At 46.1% G+C, this 14,172-nt stretch overlaps 1 protein-coding gene across 5 annotated transcripts in view; it reads right to left on the minus strand.

Moving 5' to 3' along the window:
- Nucleotides 1-14,172, minus strand: part of LOC109877009 (sodium bicarbonate cotransporter 3) — a 74,359-nt gene that overhangs the window by 34,718 nt on the left and 25,469 nt on the right. For 4 of the 5 annotated variants that reach the window (XM_031817847.1, XM_031817850.1, XM_031817849.1 and 1 more), the window contains exons 2-6: nucleotides 13,065-13,146; nucleotides 4,049-4,195; nucleotides 3,720-3,858; nucleotides 3,474-3,634; nucleotides 3,165-3,353 (exon numbers count right to left, since the gene is read on the minus strand). In XM_031817847.1, the coding sequence (XP_031673707.1) occupies nucleotides 3,165-3,353; nucleotides 3,474-3,634; nucleotides 3,720-3,858; nucleotides 4,049-4,195; nucleotides 13,065-13,146 (718 nt within the window). Of the gene's footprint in view, nucleotides 1-3,164; nucleotides 3,373-3,473; nucleotides 3,635-3,719; nucleotides 3,859-4,048; nucleotides 4,196-13,064; nucleotides 13,147-14,172 lie in introns of those variants that run through there. The other variant, XM_031817852.1, reaches the window with a different exon arrangement.

Raw genomic sequence — 14,172 nt, forward strand, 5'->3', positions numbered from 1 at the left:
CTTGCTCGCACACGCTTTTTCAGTTCTGCCCACACATCTTCTATAGGATTGAGGTCAGGGCTTTGTGATGGCCACTCCAATACCTTGACTTTGTTGTCCTTGAGCCATTTTGCCACAACTTTGGAAGTATGCTTGTGGTCATTGTCCATTTTGAAGACCCATTTGCAAACAAGCTTTAACTTCCTGATTGATGTATTGAGATGTTGCTTCAATATATCCACATAATTTTCCTCCCTCATGATGCAATCTATTTTGTGAAGTGCACCAGTCCCTCCTGCAGCAAAGCACCCCCACAACATGATGCTGCCACCCCTGTGCTTCACTGTTGGGATGGTGTTCGTCGGCTTGCAAGCCTCCCCCTTTTTCCTCCAAACATAAATGGTCATTAACAGTCTATTTTTGTTTCATCAGACCAGAGGACATTTCTCCAAAAAGTTCCATCTTTGTCCCTATGTGCTGTTGCAAACCGTAGTCTGGTTTTTCTATGGCGGTTTTGGAGCAGTGGCTTCTTCCTCCTTCCTTGCTGATCGGCCTCTCAGGTTATGTGGATATAGATACTTTTGTACCTATTTCCTCCAGCATCTTGACAAGGTCCTTTGCTGTTGTTCTGGGATTGATTTGCACTTTTAGCACCAAAGTATGTTCATCTCTAGGAGACAGAACTTCCCTTCCTTCCCGAGCAGTATGATGGCTGTGTGGTCCCATGGTGTTTATACTTGCATACTATTGTTTGTACAGATTAACGTGGTACCTTCAGGCATTTAGAAATTGCCCCCAAGGATGAACCAGACTTGTGGAGGTCTTCTTGGCTGATTTCTTTAGATTTTCCCATGATATCAAGCAAAGAGGCACTGAGTTTGAAGGTAGGCCTTGAAATACATCCACAGGTACACCTCCAATTGACTCAAATTATGTCAATTAGCCCATCAGATGCCTCTAAAGCCATGACATAATTTTCTGGAATTTCCCAATCTGTTTAAAGGCACAGTCAACTTAGTGCATGTAAACTTCTGACCCACTGGAATTGTGGTACAGTGAATTATAAGTGAAATAATCTGCGTTTAAACAATTGTTGGAAAAATGACTTGTGTCATGTCCTAACAGACTTTCCAAAACTATAGTTTGTTAAGAAATGTGTGGACTGGTTGAAAAACTAGTTTTAATGACTCCAACCTAAGTGTATGTAAACTTCCAACTTCAACTGTACACATCTCTGCCCCATGTGGGATTAGAACTCAAAACCATTGAACTATGAGCCATTGTCATCTATTTCTTGTAAAGATGGATGTAGCTACAAATAAATGTCTAATCCTCATAGCCTCCATGTTTTTTTTCTTCGTAAAAGATGCATGAAATGGTAAGCAAAAACGTTGAATTTGGTCATGTGCCTTCCTGCCTTCAGAATTTTGTGTAACGCCAGTAGTCAAGGAAGCGTCATGCAAAATATATATTGGCACACTCCACTTACCAAGACCATTGCCAAATAAGGCGTGCGGTCACCAGTTTTTTTAGTAAGCCAAGAGGTGGTACCACCAAGCACATCCAGAAGGGAGTGCATTTCATACCGAACTGCTCGCTTGAGATGATGTAGAGGAACCTTCTCAAGGTGTGATGTAACCGCTGGGGGGAATGAGATTACTAGTAAATCAAAATATAGCCCTTTCGCAACCAACTGTAGAAATGAAGACCAGAATTGACGTGTTTCACTAAGTCTAAAACATCTGGTTTATTTTTGATGAAATGTACTCTTTAAGTGCTTCACAAGTCATCACGCACACAGACAGACACATACAATGTTAAGGAACGAGAGAGGTCAGATTATGTAAGGTGAAGAAGGTGTGGAGGGAGGGTTTCATGCTATTTGCAGGATATTTAACCTGCTGGAGGTGGGGGGAGGAGCTGCACCAGACAGGCAGGGTCTGCACCCCAGACTCCTCCTTGTGGTCCTTGACTAGACCGGACCGGAGCTTCAGTTCCTCCCCATCTGAAGCATGGACCTCCACACTGGGGATACTCCAGCTCCTACCCTCACCGGTCAATCAGAGTAGGGGTGGGGGACAGGCAGGGTGGGGTGGGTCTGGGTCAGTCAGAGGAGGGGTGGGGGACAGGCAAGGAGGGGTGGGGATCTGCATCTGGCTAAGGGAGGGGTGTTCTGGGGGGTGCTAAGGGGGAGGAGGGGGTGCTGGCGTTGAGCAGGAAGCGACTGAGGAACTGAGACCCCCTGGACTCCCTTGAGGAGGGAGGGGCGGGAGGTGGATAGACTTCCTATGGGAGGGGACAAGGGTAGTTGGGAAAGCAGAGAAGACAGGATGGAAAAAGGAAAGAGGGAGAGGAAAAATACATCAGGAAGGGTAAGAATACTAAATGTGTGTTGGGAACAATGCTCTTCATGCTGCGAAGCCCAGGCCTTGGAAGTGTCTTGTTAGTGGAAGTCAAAGACAAAGAGCAGGGGCATATTCAGTACATCCCAAAACGTCACAAGGAACATTTGCACAACGTACATGGAGCCGCAGTAAACCAGGAGAGATTAAGTCAAGATCAATTAACATCTGTCATAATGCCAACTGCCCACAAACAGCAGCGAACATGTTCAGAACACACACAAAAACACTGTTTAGCAACCTTTTGCAACAATGTTACAAAAACACAATAAATGCCGCGGTTACATCACACTTTAATAAGGATATACTATAGGTCACTCAAACGGACCAATCACAAGCAAGGGGAAGCTGACCAATAATCTTCAACTGTGATTTAATTGCTACATGATGGCATGTGCACAGATTTACTTTGGTTTTAAGTTATTAACTATTAGCCCATCACAACATTTCAACAAAATCCTTATCACAAAAACATCTTTCCAGGAGAAAACACAATCCAGCACACAAAACAAACTCAGACTTATCACTGCAGTGTTCAAGAACAGTCATGATGGGAAAATCACATGCCAGTAAAAGGCTCATGCACCAATCAGATATTGCGACTCAGTTACCTCAGGTAATTGACACCTCTTTGAAAGACCCAACCCACTTCATAAAACAACATGTGCCTAGTACATACATTCAATCTGTCAAAACACAACAAAAAAGGGTGTAAATAAACCATTGAAATGAGGGGATGAAGAGCAGAAGAGGAAAAAGGAGAGGTGCAGCGAGGGCCCTCACCGTTTCTCTCAAGCAGGTGTGGGTCAGATTGTTTCTTGCCGATGTCAGCGAAGGAGCGCACCAGAGGGATGCGGTTGCTGAGCTTCTTCTCGTTCTGGTGGTGGTGTCTCTTCAACATGGCCTCCCTCACCTTCTGCCTCAACTCCTCCTCCAGCTGAGCTGACGCCACCATGCTGTCTATCACCATGTCTATGGGGTACAGGGTAGACTGCAGGCTTTATTCAACAGTTACATGCTTTATCCAACACATTCAACTTTCAGACTCACACACACAGTACAATGTCTGCAGAGACATGTATACACACTCACCTGCGATCTCCTCAATGGTGTTGGCTCTCATGTCCAACATGACAGTGCCGTTGAGGATGCAGCTGCGGAGCTCGAAGAGGCTGTGGAGAGACAGCGTGGCTACGTAGGGCTTACTCCAACGCTCCCCTCCATCCTCCACGTCTTCCTCAAACTTTAACCACCTACACACACAGATGAAAGGAGCTGTTGATGTGGTTGGATAAGGAAACATCCACTAGGAGTAGTGAGGAAGGGTGTGCGTCATGCCTGGCTGTCTCCCTCCACTCGTAGACGTGTCCGTCCCGGAAGAACAGCTCGTCCAGCTCAGTGAACAGGTCGTGGGGCATGTGCTCTTCATCATCATCCTCTGTCCCCAGGATGAACTGGACACGCTGGGACGGGGTGTCTGAAACACAGGGGGTACCGGTGGAAGATGGGTAATGTAGTACAACCAAGGGGAATATTAGTGGAAAAAGGACAGTAAAAGGTTTGGTATAGGAAACAGGGCTGGAGAACGGATATATGGCAATAGAGCTGATCTGAGGACAGTGAATGAAGCAGATGTTGAGGAGGGAGAGTGAACTGGTCTTAGCTACCATAGGAAGGAGACTCTCGTCCATCTTCATGGTCCGAGCGGTCTCTCCTCTTGCGGTGGTGTCTGTGGCCGCGGTGGCTGCGGTGGTGCCTCCGTTTGGTCTCTCTGCCCAGAGGAACATGGACACCCACATAGACCGCTCTGTGACCTGGGAACAGGGTAGAGAGAGGCATGGTCAATCACGGTCTACCATGTATAATAGTCTTATCTGCAGTTGGGCTGGATATATACACTGTGCATTTAAAAATCTGAATTGTCAATACGGTTCTTGGTAATACATATGGTCTGATTTCAGCATTTTACAATCTTTAGATCCACTTTCTTTACAGGCCCAAAATGGCATGAGAAAAATGCAGTTGTTGTTTTCATACACTGCAGCCACCCTGGAGTTACCATCACAGACTGTGCCCCCCCCTACACACGTCTTCCTGTCTGTTGTTTACGTACGTCACACACAATGGTAACCCTTCCTTCTTATCCTCCTCTCAATTTCTGACGTGTCAAGTGGCCATACCAGAAGCGTTAAATGAATGGACGAGTTCCGTGCCGTTCTGACAGCAGCTAAGAATGGATAGAAAGGACGTCACTGCCCAAGACCCGCTGCTCTCTACTCACTGCTCGTTGTCAGGACATGGGGAAAGGAGAGAAGGCTCAAAAAGGAGAAGGACATGTAGCCTGCTCTTTGTGCTTATAAACACACTGGGACCGTTAAACCGTTCTGGATGGCATACTACTGACATCAGTCTGGACAGAGCAGATAAATGGACCAGGAGGGAGGTGAGGACTACAGCATGGTGGGTCTTCATCACACCCATGTAATATGTCATAGCCCACTAAGCTCAATGAGGGGAAAAATATATATTTCAATTTTTTTTTAAATTTTTTTTTTTTTTTTAAATCACACTAAAAACATAGTATTTGTGAGTGGGGGCCTGTGTCTTCCAATGCTTTCCCTATTATGAGCCAGTGGGAGTTTTTAGTAGTAATACATCTCTGAATACTTCAGTAGTGACCTCCCTAGATGAAGTGTCCCATGCTGTGGGTGCCACGCTTAAAGGTGAGCTGTGAGCCTAGCATAGAGAAACATTACGTACCTACCCCCCCCCCCCCCCCCCCCAAGTTCCTCTCTGGATCAGCTAAAAAAGGTCTGTGATACTCAGCTGATACCCCTGCAGGGTTTCCTGTCTAAAAGTACTTAGTTAGTTCCATTAACATGGATGACAGAGACATCAGAGACGTTATTGTTCCAGGCTTCCAGCTAACATCTTTATTGTATCTCTGGGCGTTCCTATGAATAAATAACATTCAGAGGTTTTCCTCTGTGGTTTCCATTAGCACCTCTGGGTTGTCAGCTGTAATGTTCTGCGCAGTAGGAGGAGTCCCTGGGCCACACACACACACACACACACACAGCCAGTAGATAAACAATTGTCTCCATAACACTGCCGCTGGCTGGGGTCAGGTCTCCAGCAGGCTGCCAATGTCTCCACTGAGACACAGTACACATCCATTACTATTTAGGCCTACCCCGTACCCGTGCATATCTACTCACAACTGGTGCCTCTAACGATAACTTGTTTATATTCAACTCCTTGTGGATTTATTATTACGTATTTTACTTTTCTATTATTATTTTCTCTGTGTGTGGTTAGGAAGGGCCTGTAATTAAACATTTCACTGTTAGTCTAAACCTGGTCTACGTAGCACGTGACCAATACAGTTTGACGTTACCTCCCACTATATACAACCAGTAGTTAGAGACCAAAACTCACTATTTCCGGTCTTTCACATTTCAGAAACCATCATCTGACTTGTTAGACTAGGCTCGTAGGCAGGCTCATGATCAATGTTCCCTGCTTCAAATTATTTCCGCCACTGAGCAAATTTCAGTTATGCTGAGCACAAACGTGAACGTTTTGAGTTTACTGTGAACACGGAGGCTGTACCCGCTTTAAGTTAGTTTTAACCGTGGCCAAGTAGGCTACCGTGGCCATTCGATCATAATGTAGTCCTACCAGAGTGGCTGTGAGACCGGCGGTAGGATTTTACAGTGAGGAGGCAACAAGGCAGAACATTATTTCTTGCTCAGAGTGACACTTTCTATTTGCAAGTGAAGATAATAACAGCCGACGAAATGTACAAGTATTTAGAAAATAAACTGGATCAAATAGAGCTCTTCAAACAAAACCCAGCAGCATGCTGACCTGTCCCCTGTCCTGTCCCACAAACAATGAGAGGACAGGCTTCTTATGTGGAACCTTTATTTAACTAGGCAAGTCAGTTAAGAACACTACCCTGGCCAAACCCGGACGATGCTGGGACAATTGTGCACCACCCTATGGGACTCCCAATCACGGCCAGTTGTGATACAGCCTGTATCACAATACCCATGATGCAACTAAACGGAAACCTTTACACGTATCTGGTTAATTGACATTCAGAGCACATTAAATACAGTACCATACATACATACATACACGTTCAGATAATAAACATATGTAGTTCTACCAGCACACCTCAGTAACTATGATAAACCCATGCTTTAGAGCAGTGTTGACCAACCCCGGTCCTCCAGTACCCAGAACATTACACTTTTTTTAACCCCGGACAAACACACCTGATTCAACTAATCATCAAGCCCTCAATGAGCTGAATGTCTAGGGTTACAACAACGTTTATTGTTGGGGGTCCTGGAGGACCTGGGCTGGGAAACACCGCCTCACAGCATAAATACTATCTGGGATATAAAAACGTACGTCCCCCGGGTTTAAGCTCCTACTGCGCCACCCGTACCATTCATTAACTATGAACAGAACCCTCTTCAAAACGAGGACATACAAGGTAATCATACACATTTCTGACCATCTACCTTCACATTTTAATTAGTAAACAATATCACATCGTATCTACAACTTGGTATCACCAAAATGTATGACCAGAAAGAACCTATATTAAAAAAATATTAAAAATCTGGAGAAAACAAAAACCAATTCCCGGTGCGCCAAACTAAAAACTCTTGTTACTTCTCATTCACAGATGATCGACCAACAAAAAGAACATCGCTGCCCAACATTATCATCAATAAATAAATGTCCTTCTCATAAACCAGGTCTGGTCCTTTATCAAAGGTTTTAGATTTAAGTGACAGAGTACATAGGACCATCGTCACAGTGCCCTATAATTATGGGGAAAATGCATCCCATAACATTTTAACATAGAAATAGCTTTTGAAATAGTTGTTCCAGCCTACAGTAGCAGCCACTGTGTGGTGTCTATGATATAGCCACTGTGTGGTGTTCTACAATACAGCCTACAGTAGCAGCTATGTGCGTTCTACAATACAGCCTACAGTAGCAGCCACAATGTGGTGTTCTATGTCAGCCTACAGTAGCAGCCACTGTGTGGTGTTCTATGTCAGCCTACAGTAGCAGCCACTGTGTGGTGTTCTACAATACAGCCTACAGTAGCAGCCACAGTGTGGTGTTCTATGTCAGCCTACAGTAGCAGCCACTGTGTGGTGTTCTACAATACAGCCTACAGTAGCAGCCAGTGTGGTGTTCTACAATACAGCCTACAGTAGCAGCCACTGTGTGGTGTTCCATGTCAGCCTACAGTAGCAGCCACTGTGTGGTGTTCTATGTCAGCCTACAGTAGCAGCCACTGTGTGGTGTTCTACAATACAGCCTACAGTAGCAGCCACTGTGTGGTGTTCTATGTCAGCCTACAGTAGCAGCCACTGTGTGGTGTTCCATGTCAGCCTACAGTAGCAGCCACTGTGTGGTGTTCTACAATACAGCCTACAGTAGCAGCCACTGTGTGGTGTTCCATGTCAGCCTACAGTAGCAGCCACTGTGTGGTGTTCTACAATACAGCCTACAGTAGCAGCCAGTGTGGTGTTCTACAATACAGCCTACAGTAGCAGCCACTGTGTGGTGTTCCATGTCAGCCTACAGTAGCAGCCACTGTGTGGTGTTCCATGTCAGCCTACAGTAGCAGCCACTGTGTGGTGTTCTATGTCAGCCTACAGTAGCAGCCACAGTGTGGTGTTCTGTCAGCCTACAGTAGCAGCCACTGTGTGGTGTTCTACAATACAGCCTACAGTAGCAGCCACTGTGTGGTGTTCTACAATACAGCCTACAGTAGCAGCCACTGTGTGGTGTTCCATGTCAGCCTACAGTAGCAGCCACTGTGTGGTGTTCTATGTCAGCCTACAGTAGCAGCCACTGTGTGGTGTTCTACAATACAGCCTACAGTAGCAGCCACTGTGTGGTGTTCTATGTCAGCCTACAGTAGCAGCCACTGTGTGGTGTTCCATGTCAGCCTACAGTAGCAGCCACTGTGTGGTGTTCTATGTCAGCCTACAGTAGCAGCCACTGTGTGGTGTTCTATGTCAGCCTACAGTAGCAGCCACTGTGTGGTGTTCCATGTCAGCCTACAGTAGCAGCCACTGTGTGGTGTTCTACAATACAGCCTACAGTAGCAGCCACTGTGTGGTGTTCCATGTCAGCCTACAGTAGCAGCCACTGTGTGGTGTTCTATGTCAGCCTACAGTAGCAGCCACTGTGTGGTGTTCTATGTCAGCCTACAGTAGCAGCCACTGTGTGGTGTTCCATGTCAGCCTACAGTAGCAGCCACTGTGTGGTGTTCTATGTCAGCCTACAGTAGCAGCCACTGTGTGGTGTTCTACAATACAGCCTACAGTAGCAGCCAGTGTGGTGTTCTACAATACAGCCTACAGTAGCAGCCACTGTGTGGTGTTCTACAATACAGCCTACAGTAGCAGCCACTGTGGTGTTCCATGTCAGCCTACAGTAGCAGCCACTGTGTGGTGTTCTACAATACAGCCTACAGTAGCAGCCACTGTGTGGTGTTCTACAATACAGCCTACAGTAGCAGCCACTGTGTGGTGTTCTACAATACAGCCTACAGTAGCAGCCACTGTGTGGTGTTCTACAATACAGCCTACAGTAGCAGCCACTGTGTGGTGTTCTACAATACAGCCTACAGTAGCAGCCACTGTGTGGTGTTCTATGTCAGCCTACAGTAGCAGCCACTGTGTGGTGTTCTATGTCAGCCTACAGTAGCAGCCACTGTGTGGTGTTCTATGTCAGCCTACAGTAGCAGCCACTGTGTGGTGTTCTATGTCAGCCTACAGTAGCAGCCACTGTGTGGTGTTCTATGTCAGCCTACAGTAGCAGCCACTGTGTGGTGTTCTATGTCAGCCTACAGTAGCAGCCACTGTGTGGTGTTCTATGTCAGCCTACAGTAGCAGCCACTGTGTGGTGTTCTACAATACAGCCTACAGTAGCAGCCAGTGTGGTGTTCTACAATACAGCCTACAGTAGCAGCCAGTGTGTGGTGTTCTACAATACAGCCTACAGTAGCAGCCACTGTGTGGTGTTCTACAATACAGCCTACAGTAGCAGCCACTGTGTGGTGTTCCATGTCAGCCTACAGTAGCAGCCACTGTGTGGTGTTCCATGTCAGCCTACAGTAGCAGCCACTGTGTGGTGTTCCATGTCAGCCTACAGTAGCAGCCACTGTGTGGTGTTCTATGTCAGCCTACAGTAGCAGCCACTGTGTGGTGTTCTACAATACAGCCTACAGTAGCAGCCACTGTGTGGTGTTCTACAATACAGCCTACAGTAGCAGCCACTGTGTGGTGTTCTATGTCAGCCTACAGTAGCAGCCACTGTGTGGTGTTCTATGTCAGCCTACAGTAGCAGCCACTGTGTGGTGTTCTATGTCAGCCTACAGTAGCAGCCACTGTGTGGTGTTCTATGTCAGCCTACAGTAGCAGCCACTGTGTGGTGTTCTATGTCAGCCTACAGTAGCAGCCACTGTGTGGTGTTCTATGTCAGCCTACAGTAGCAGCCACTGTGTGGTGTTCTATGTCAGCCTACAGTAGCAGCCACTGTGTGGTGTTCTACAATACAGCCTACAGTAGCAGCCAGTGTGGTGTTCTACAATACAGCCTACAGTAGCAGCCAGTGTGTGGTGTTCTACAATACAGCCTACAGTAGCAGCCACTGTGTGGTGTTCTACAATACAGCCTACAGTAGCAGCCACTGTGTGGTGTTCCATGTCAGCCTACAGTAGCAGCCACTGTGTGGTGTTCCATGTCAGCCTACAGTAGCAGCCACTGTGTGGTGTTCCATGTCAGCCTACAGTAGCAGCCACTGTGTGGTGTTCTATGTCAGCCTACAGTAGCAGCCACTGTGTGGTGTTCTACAATACAGCCTACAGTAGCAGCCACTGTGTGGTGTTCTACAATACAGCCTACAGTAGCAGCCACTGTGGTGTTCCATGTCAGCCTACAGTAGCAGCCACTGTGTGGTGTTCTACAATACAGCCTACAGTAGCAGCCACTGTGTGGTGTTCTACAATACAGCCTACAGTAGCAGCCACTGTGTGGTGTTCTACAATACAGCCTACAGTAGCAGCCACTGTGTGGTGTTCTACAATACAGCCTACAGTAGCAGCCACTGTGTGGTGTTCTATGTCAGCCTACAGTAGCAGCCACTGTGTGGTGTTCTACAATACAGCCTACAGTAGCAGCCACTGTGTGGTGTTCTATGTCAGCCTACAGTAGCAGCCACTGTGTGGTGTTCCATGTCAGCCTACAGTAGCAGCCACTGTGTGGTGTTCTACAATACAGCCTACAGTAGCAGCCACTGTGTGGTGTACCATGTCAGCCTACAGTAGCAGCCACTGTGTGGTGTTCTATGTCAGCCTACAGTAGCAGCCACTGTGTGGTGTTCCATGTCAGCCTACAGTAGCAGCCACTGTGTGGTGTTCCATGTCAGCCTACAGTAGCAGCCACTGTGTGGTGTTCTATGTCAGCCTACAGTAGCAGCCACTGTGTGGTGTTCCATGTCAGCCTACAGTAGCAGCCACTGTGTGGTGTTCCATGTCAGCCTACAGTAGCAGCCACTGTGTGGTGTTCCATGTCAGCCTACAGTAGCAGCCACTGTGTGGTGTTCCATGTCAGGCTACAGTAGCAGCCACAGTGTGGTGTTCTGTCAGCCTACAGTAGCAGCCACAGTGTGGTGTTCTGTCAGCCTACAGTAGCAGCCACTGTGTGGTGTTCTATGTCAGCCTACAGTAGCAGCCACTGTGTGGTGTTCCATGTCAGCCTACAGTAGCAGCCACTGTGTGGTGTTCCATGTCAGCCTACAGTAGCAGCCACTGTGTGGTGTTCCATGTCAGCCTACATTCCATGAGACTTGTGCAGCGCTGGAAAATAACCTGTTTAGCAACTTGTCCTTCAGACGTGTTTTATTGTGCTTTTTGATGAGGAAACCACTTTACAAATCAAAAATCACTATTTGCATACCATTATCACAGAGAGTCAGACAAAAAGTGTATGCTACCATCTCCCTATTGACTACGTTGCTTATTCAAGCCCTTCTCAAAATAAATCACTGGCCCTTTAAGATATAAAAAAAGCTCTTTACCTGACAAGCTTTTCAAAGTTGGCTAGAAGTGTATATGTTTTGTGCTCTTGTAGGAAGCAATCACTTATCACTACCCATTGCTGACCAGAAATTGCTATAACTGGGCTAATAATGCACTAATTAGCAAAGAACATGAACAAATGTGCACATGTGGCTACATGCAGCTGTTCGCTATGATCTTTGAACAATCTCAGACGGTCTTGCATAGTTAGGTTTATTTCATTATGTTGCATTTAAAAATGTCGATTTGGTCACAATTCCTACAGTAGAGGTAAACGTTGGTGTAAACTAACAGGGAAACTAGCAGAGTGAAGTTCAATCTCGTGAGTCTCTGCGCAGGCTGGTATTTCTTCTGCAAGGCAGTCCTGGGGATTGGAGCACCCACACACAGCTTAGAGGGAACACTGATCATGATGTATAACACAACACAAGTAAATATTACTTTAGAGAAGTATGGAGGTTAGGAGAGAGGAGGGACAGAGAAGCGGAAGGGGAACATGGAGGTTGGGTCTGCCTGTCCCAACCGTGTGATTATGTGAATGAGTGGTAGTGTTCTAGAGAGAATGAGTGAATGAGTGTGAGAAAGAATGAAGGGGGGGAGTGAAAGAGAAGGCTCTATTAAATTAGTGGAGGCTAGAGCTGCAGGCTAATCCTCAGTAATGCTGTTAGAGCTAGAACCAGGGTGGGGGCAGCTAACACATTACATTCTCACACTCTTCTCTACCTCATTAACCAGGGTTCCACTGTGCTCTACCTCATTAACCAGGGTTCCACTGTGCTCTAGCTCATTAACCAGGGTTACACTGTGCTCTAGCTCATTAACCAGGGTTACACTGTGCTCTAGCTCATTAACCAGGGTTACACTGTGCTCTAGCTCATTAACCAGGGTTACACTGTGCTCTAGCTCATTAACCAGGGTTACACTGTGCTCTAGCTCATTAACCAGGGTTACACTGTGCTCTAGCTCATTAACCAGGGTTACACTGTGCTCTACCTCATTAACCAGGGTTCAAAGTTACCAGGGTTCCAAGTTACACGGTTCTCTAGCTCATTAACCAGGGTTACACGGTTCTCTAGCTCATTAACCAGGGGTTACAAGTTATTAGTGTTCAAGTTCACCTCACAAAGCCTGGTCTCCCCAAACACAGTTTCTTGGGAGGGGATGCAGCTACAGCTTGTGTGTGTGTGTGTGTGGAAGATAAATTGTTAAGAATGCCATTGTGGATCCTATAAAGTCTGGAAATTGTGCCAGGGCTTTTCCCCTGCAGTCAGAGCTCAGTGGAATGTGGGTGGAAGCAATGCATACCTCAATCACCAGACCAAGCCAGACAAACGTGACTGAATTTCTCACGATATTACAGCGCATGAGTAAAAACACGTGTGTGTGTGTGGGAGTGAGAGTGAGAGTATGCATTTGTAGAATCCCCTCTGTCCTATGGCCATACAATGCCATTACACATGGGCCTCCTTGATACTGCTCCATGTATACTGTCAACATGAATAGGATCCGGGCCCATGTGATACTTTGTGTGTATATATAAACACTAAAATCAGACTTACTCTCTAGCTCCTCTTTCTCAAAGTTGGTGTGAATGGTGGAGCTAGTCTTCCCCAGGTCCACCACCGCCTCGTCATCGTTCCCCTGGAGACAACAAGGAGAAATACAAATTCATTGGGCAGATTGAAACAAAACAAAGAGAACAGAATGTACATATGGTAGAGATGCAGAGAGAAAGGACATGTATTCAGTCAATAGCCTAACTCTTCATAGTTCCCAAAGAGCAAGTTGTTTTAAAAGCTGCAATATGTAACTGTTTGAGAGACCTGACAAAATTCACATAGAAATATGAGTTATAGATCTGTCACTCACTAAAAGTCTAGTCTAAGAAGCGGTAGATATGGTCTACGTGCTCCATGCTTCCCGTTCTTCAGTGTCATTTTTGAGTCTTTTGCTTTCGGTTTTGCACACCAGCTGCAAACCAGCTGCAAACTATACTTCTGGTTATGGAAAATATATATTTCACAGCAGTTTAGATGGTACACTATACTTGCTTGTTTTATCACAAACTGAAATTAGGCAAACTATTAGAATTTTAGCAACCAGGAAATGGCAGAGTGATTTCATCATAGTGCATCTTTAAGCATTGAAAGAATTGTACAACAACCTAGACACTAGTGGGTAGGAAGGAAATAATGAGGTACTTTAAAAAGTGGGCCTACGTAGTCACTCCTATTGACGACGCAGCACAGCACCAGAGATACACAATGGAAGAGAGTAATACAGGTCACATTGGGTGACAGTTGGAGCTGTGTGAGGTTAACTTCCTGTTCTTGGTCTTCCACTTCCTATTAGGTTACACCTTTTAACACAGCAGTCAAATTCAATAGGACTATTTAATCTAGCCATCTCACTAAGACCACACAGGCAATAGTATAATAGTAGAGCTTCATCTGCTTCAAGACTGGACCCAACAAATAAATCATAGCTATATTCTGACTGTTTAAGAGCCTGTCATGGGAAAGACCCTGCATTTTCCATACAACTACACCATGTACAAGAACAACTCCAAACTGTCATGGTTCAGTTGATATGGGAGATGCCATTACCACTGCTTTTCAGGGGAACTGGAAAAAGAGCCTGTGACGAGACTTCAGCTTTTGGACATTA

Source organism: Oncorhynchus kisutch, unplaced genomic scaffold (assembly GCF_002021735.2).
Source record: "Oncorhynchus kisutch isolate 150728-3 unplaced genomic scaffold, Okis_V2 scaffold1170, whole genome shotgun sequence".
Lineage (NCBI taxonomy): Eukaryota > Metazoa > Chordata > Actinopteri > Salmoniformes > Salmonidae > Oncorhynchus > Oncorhynchus kisutch.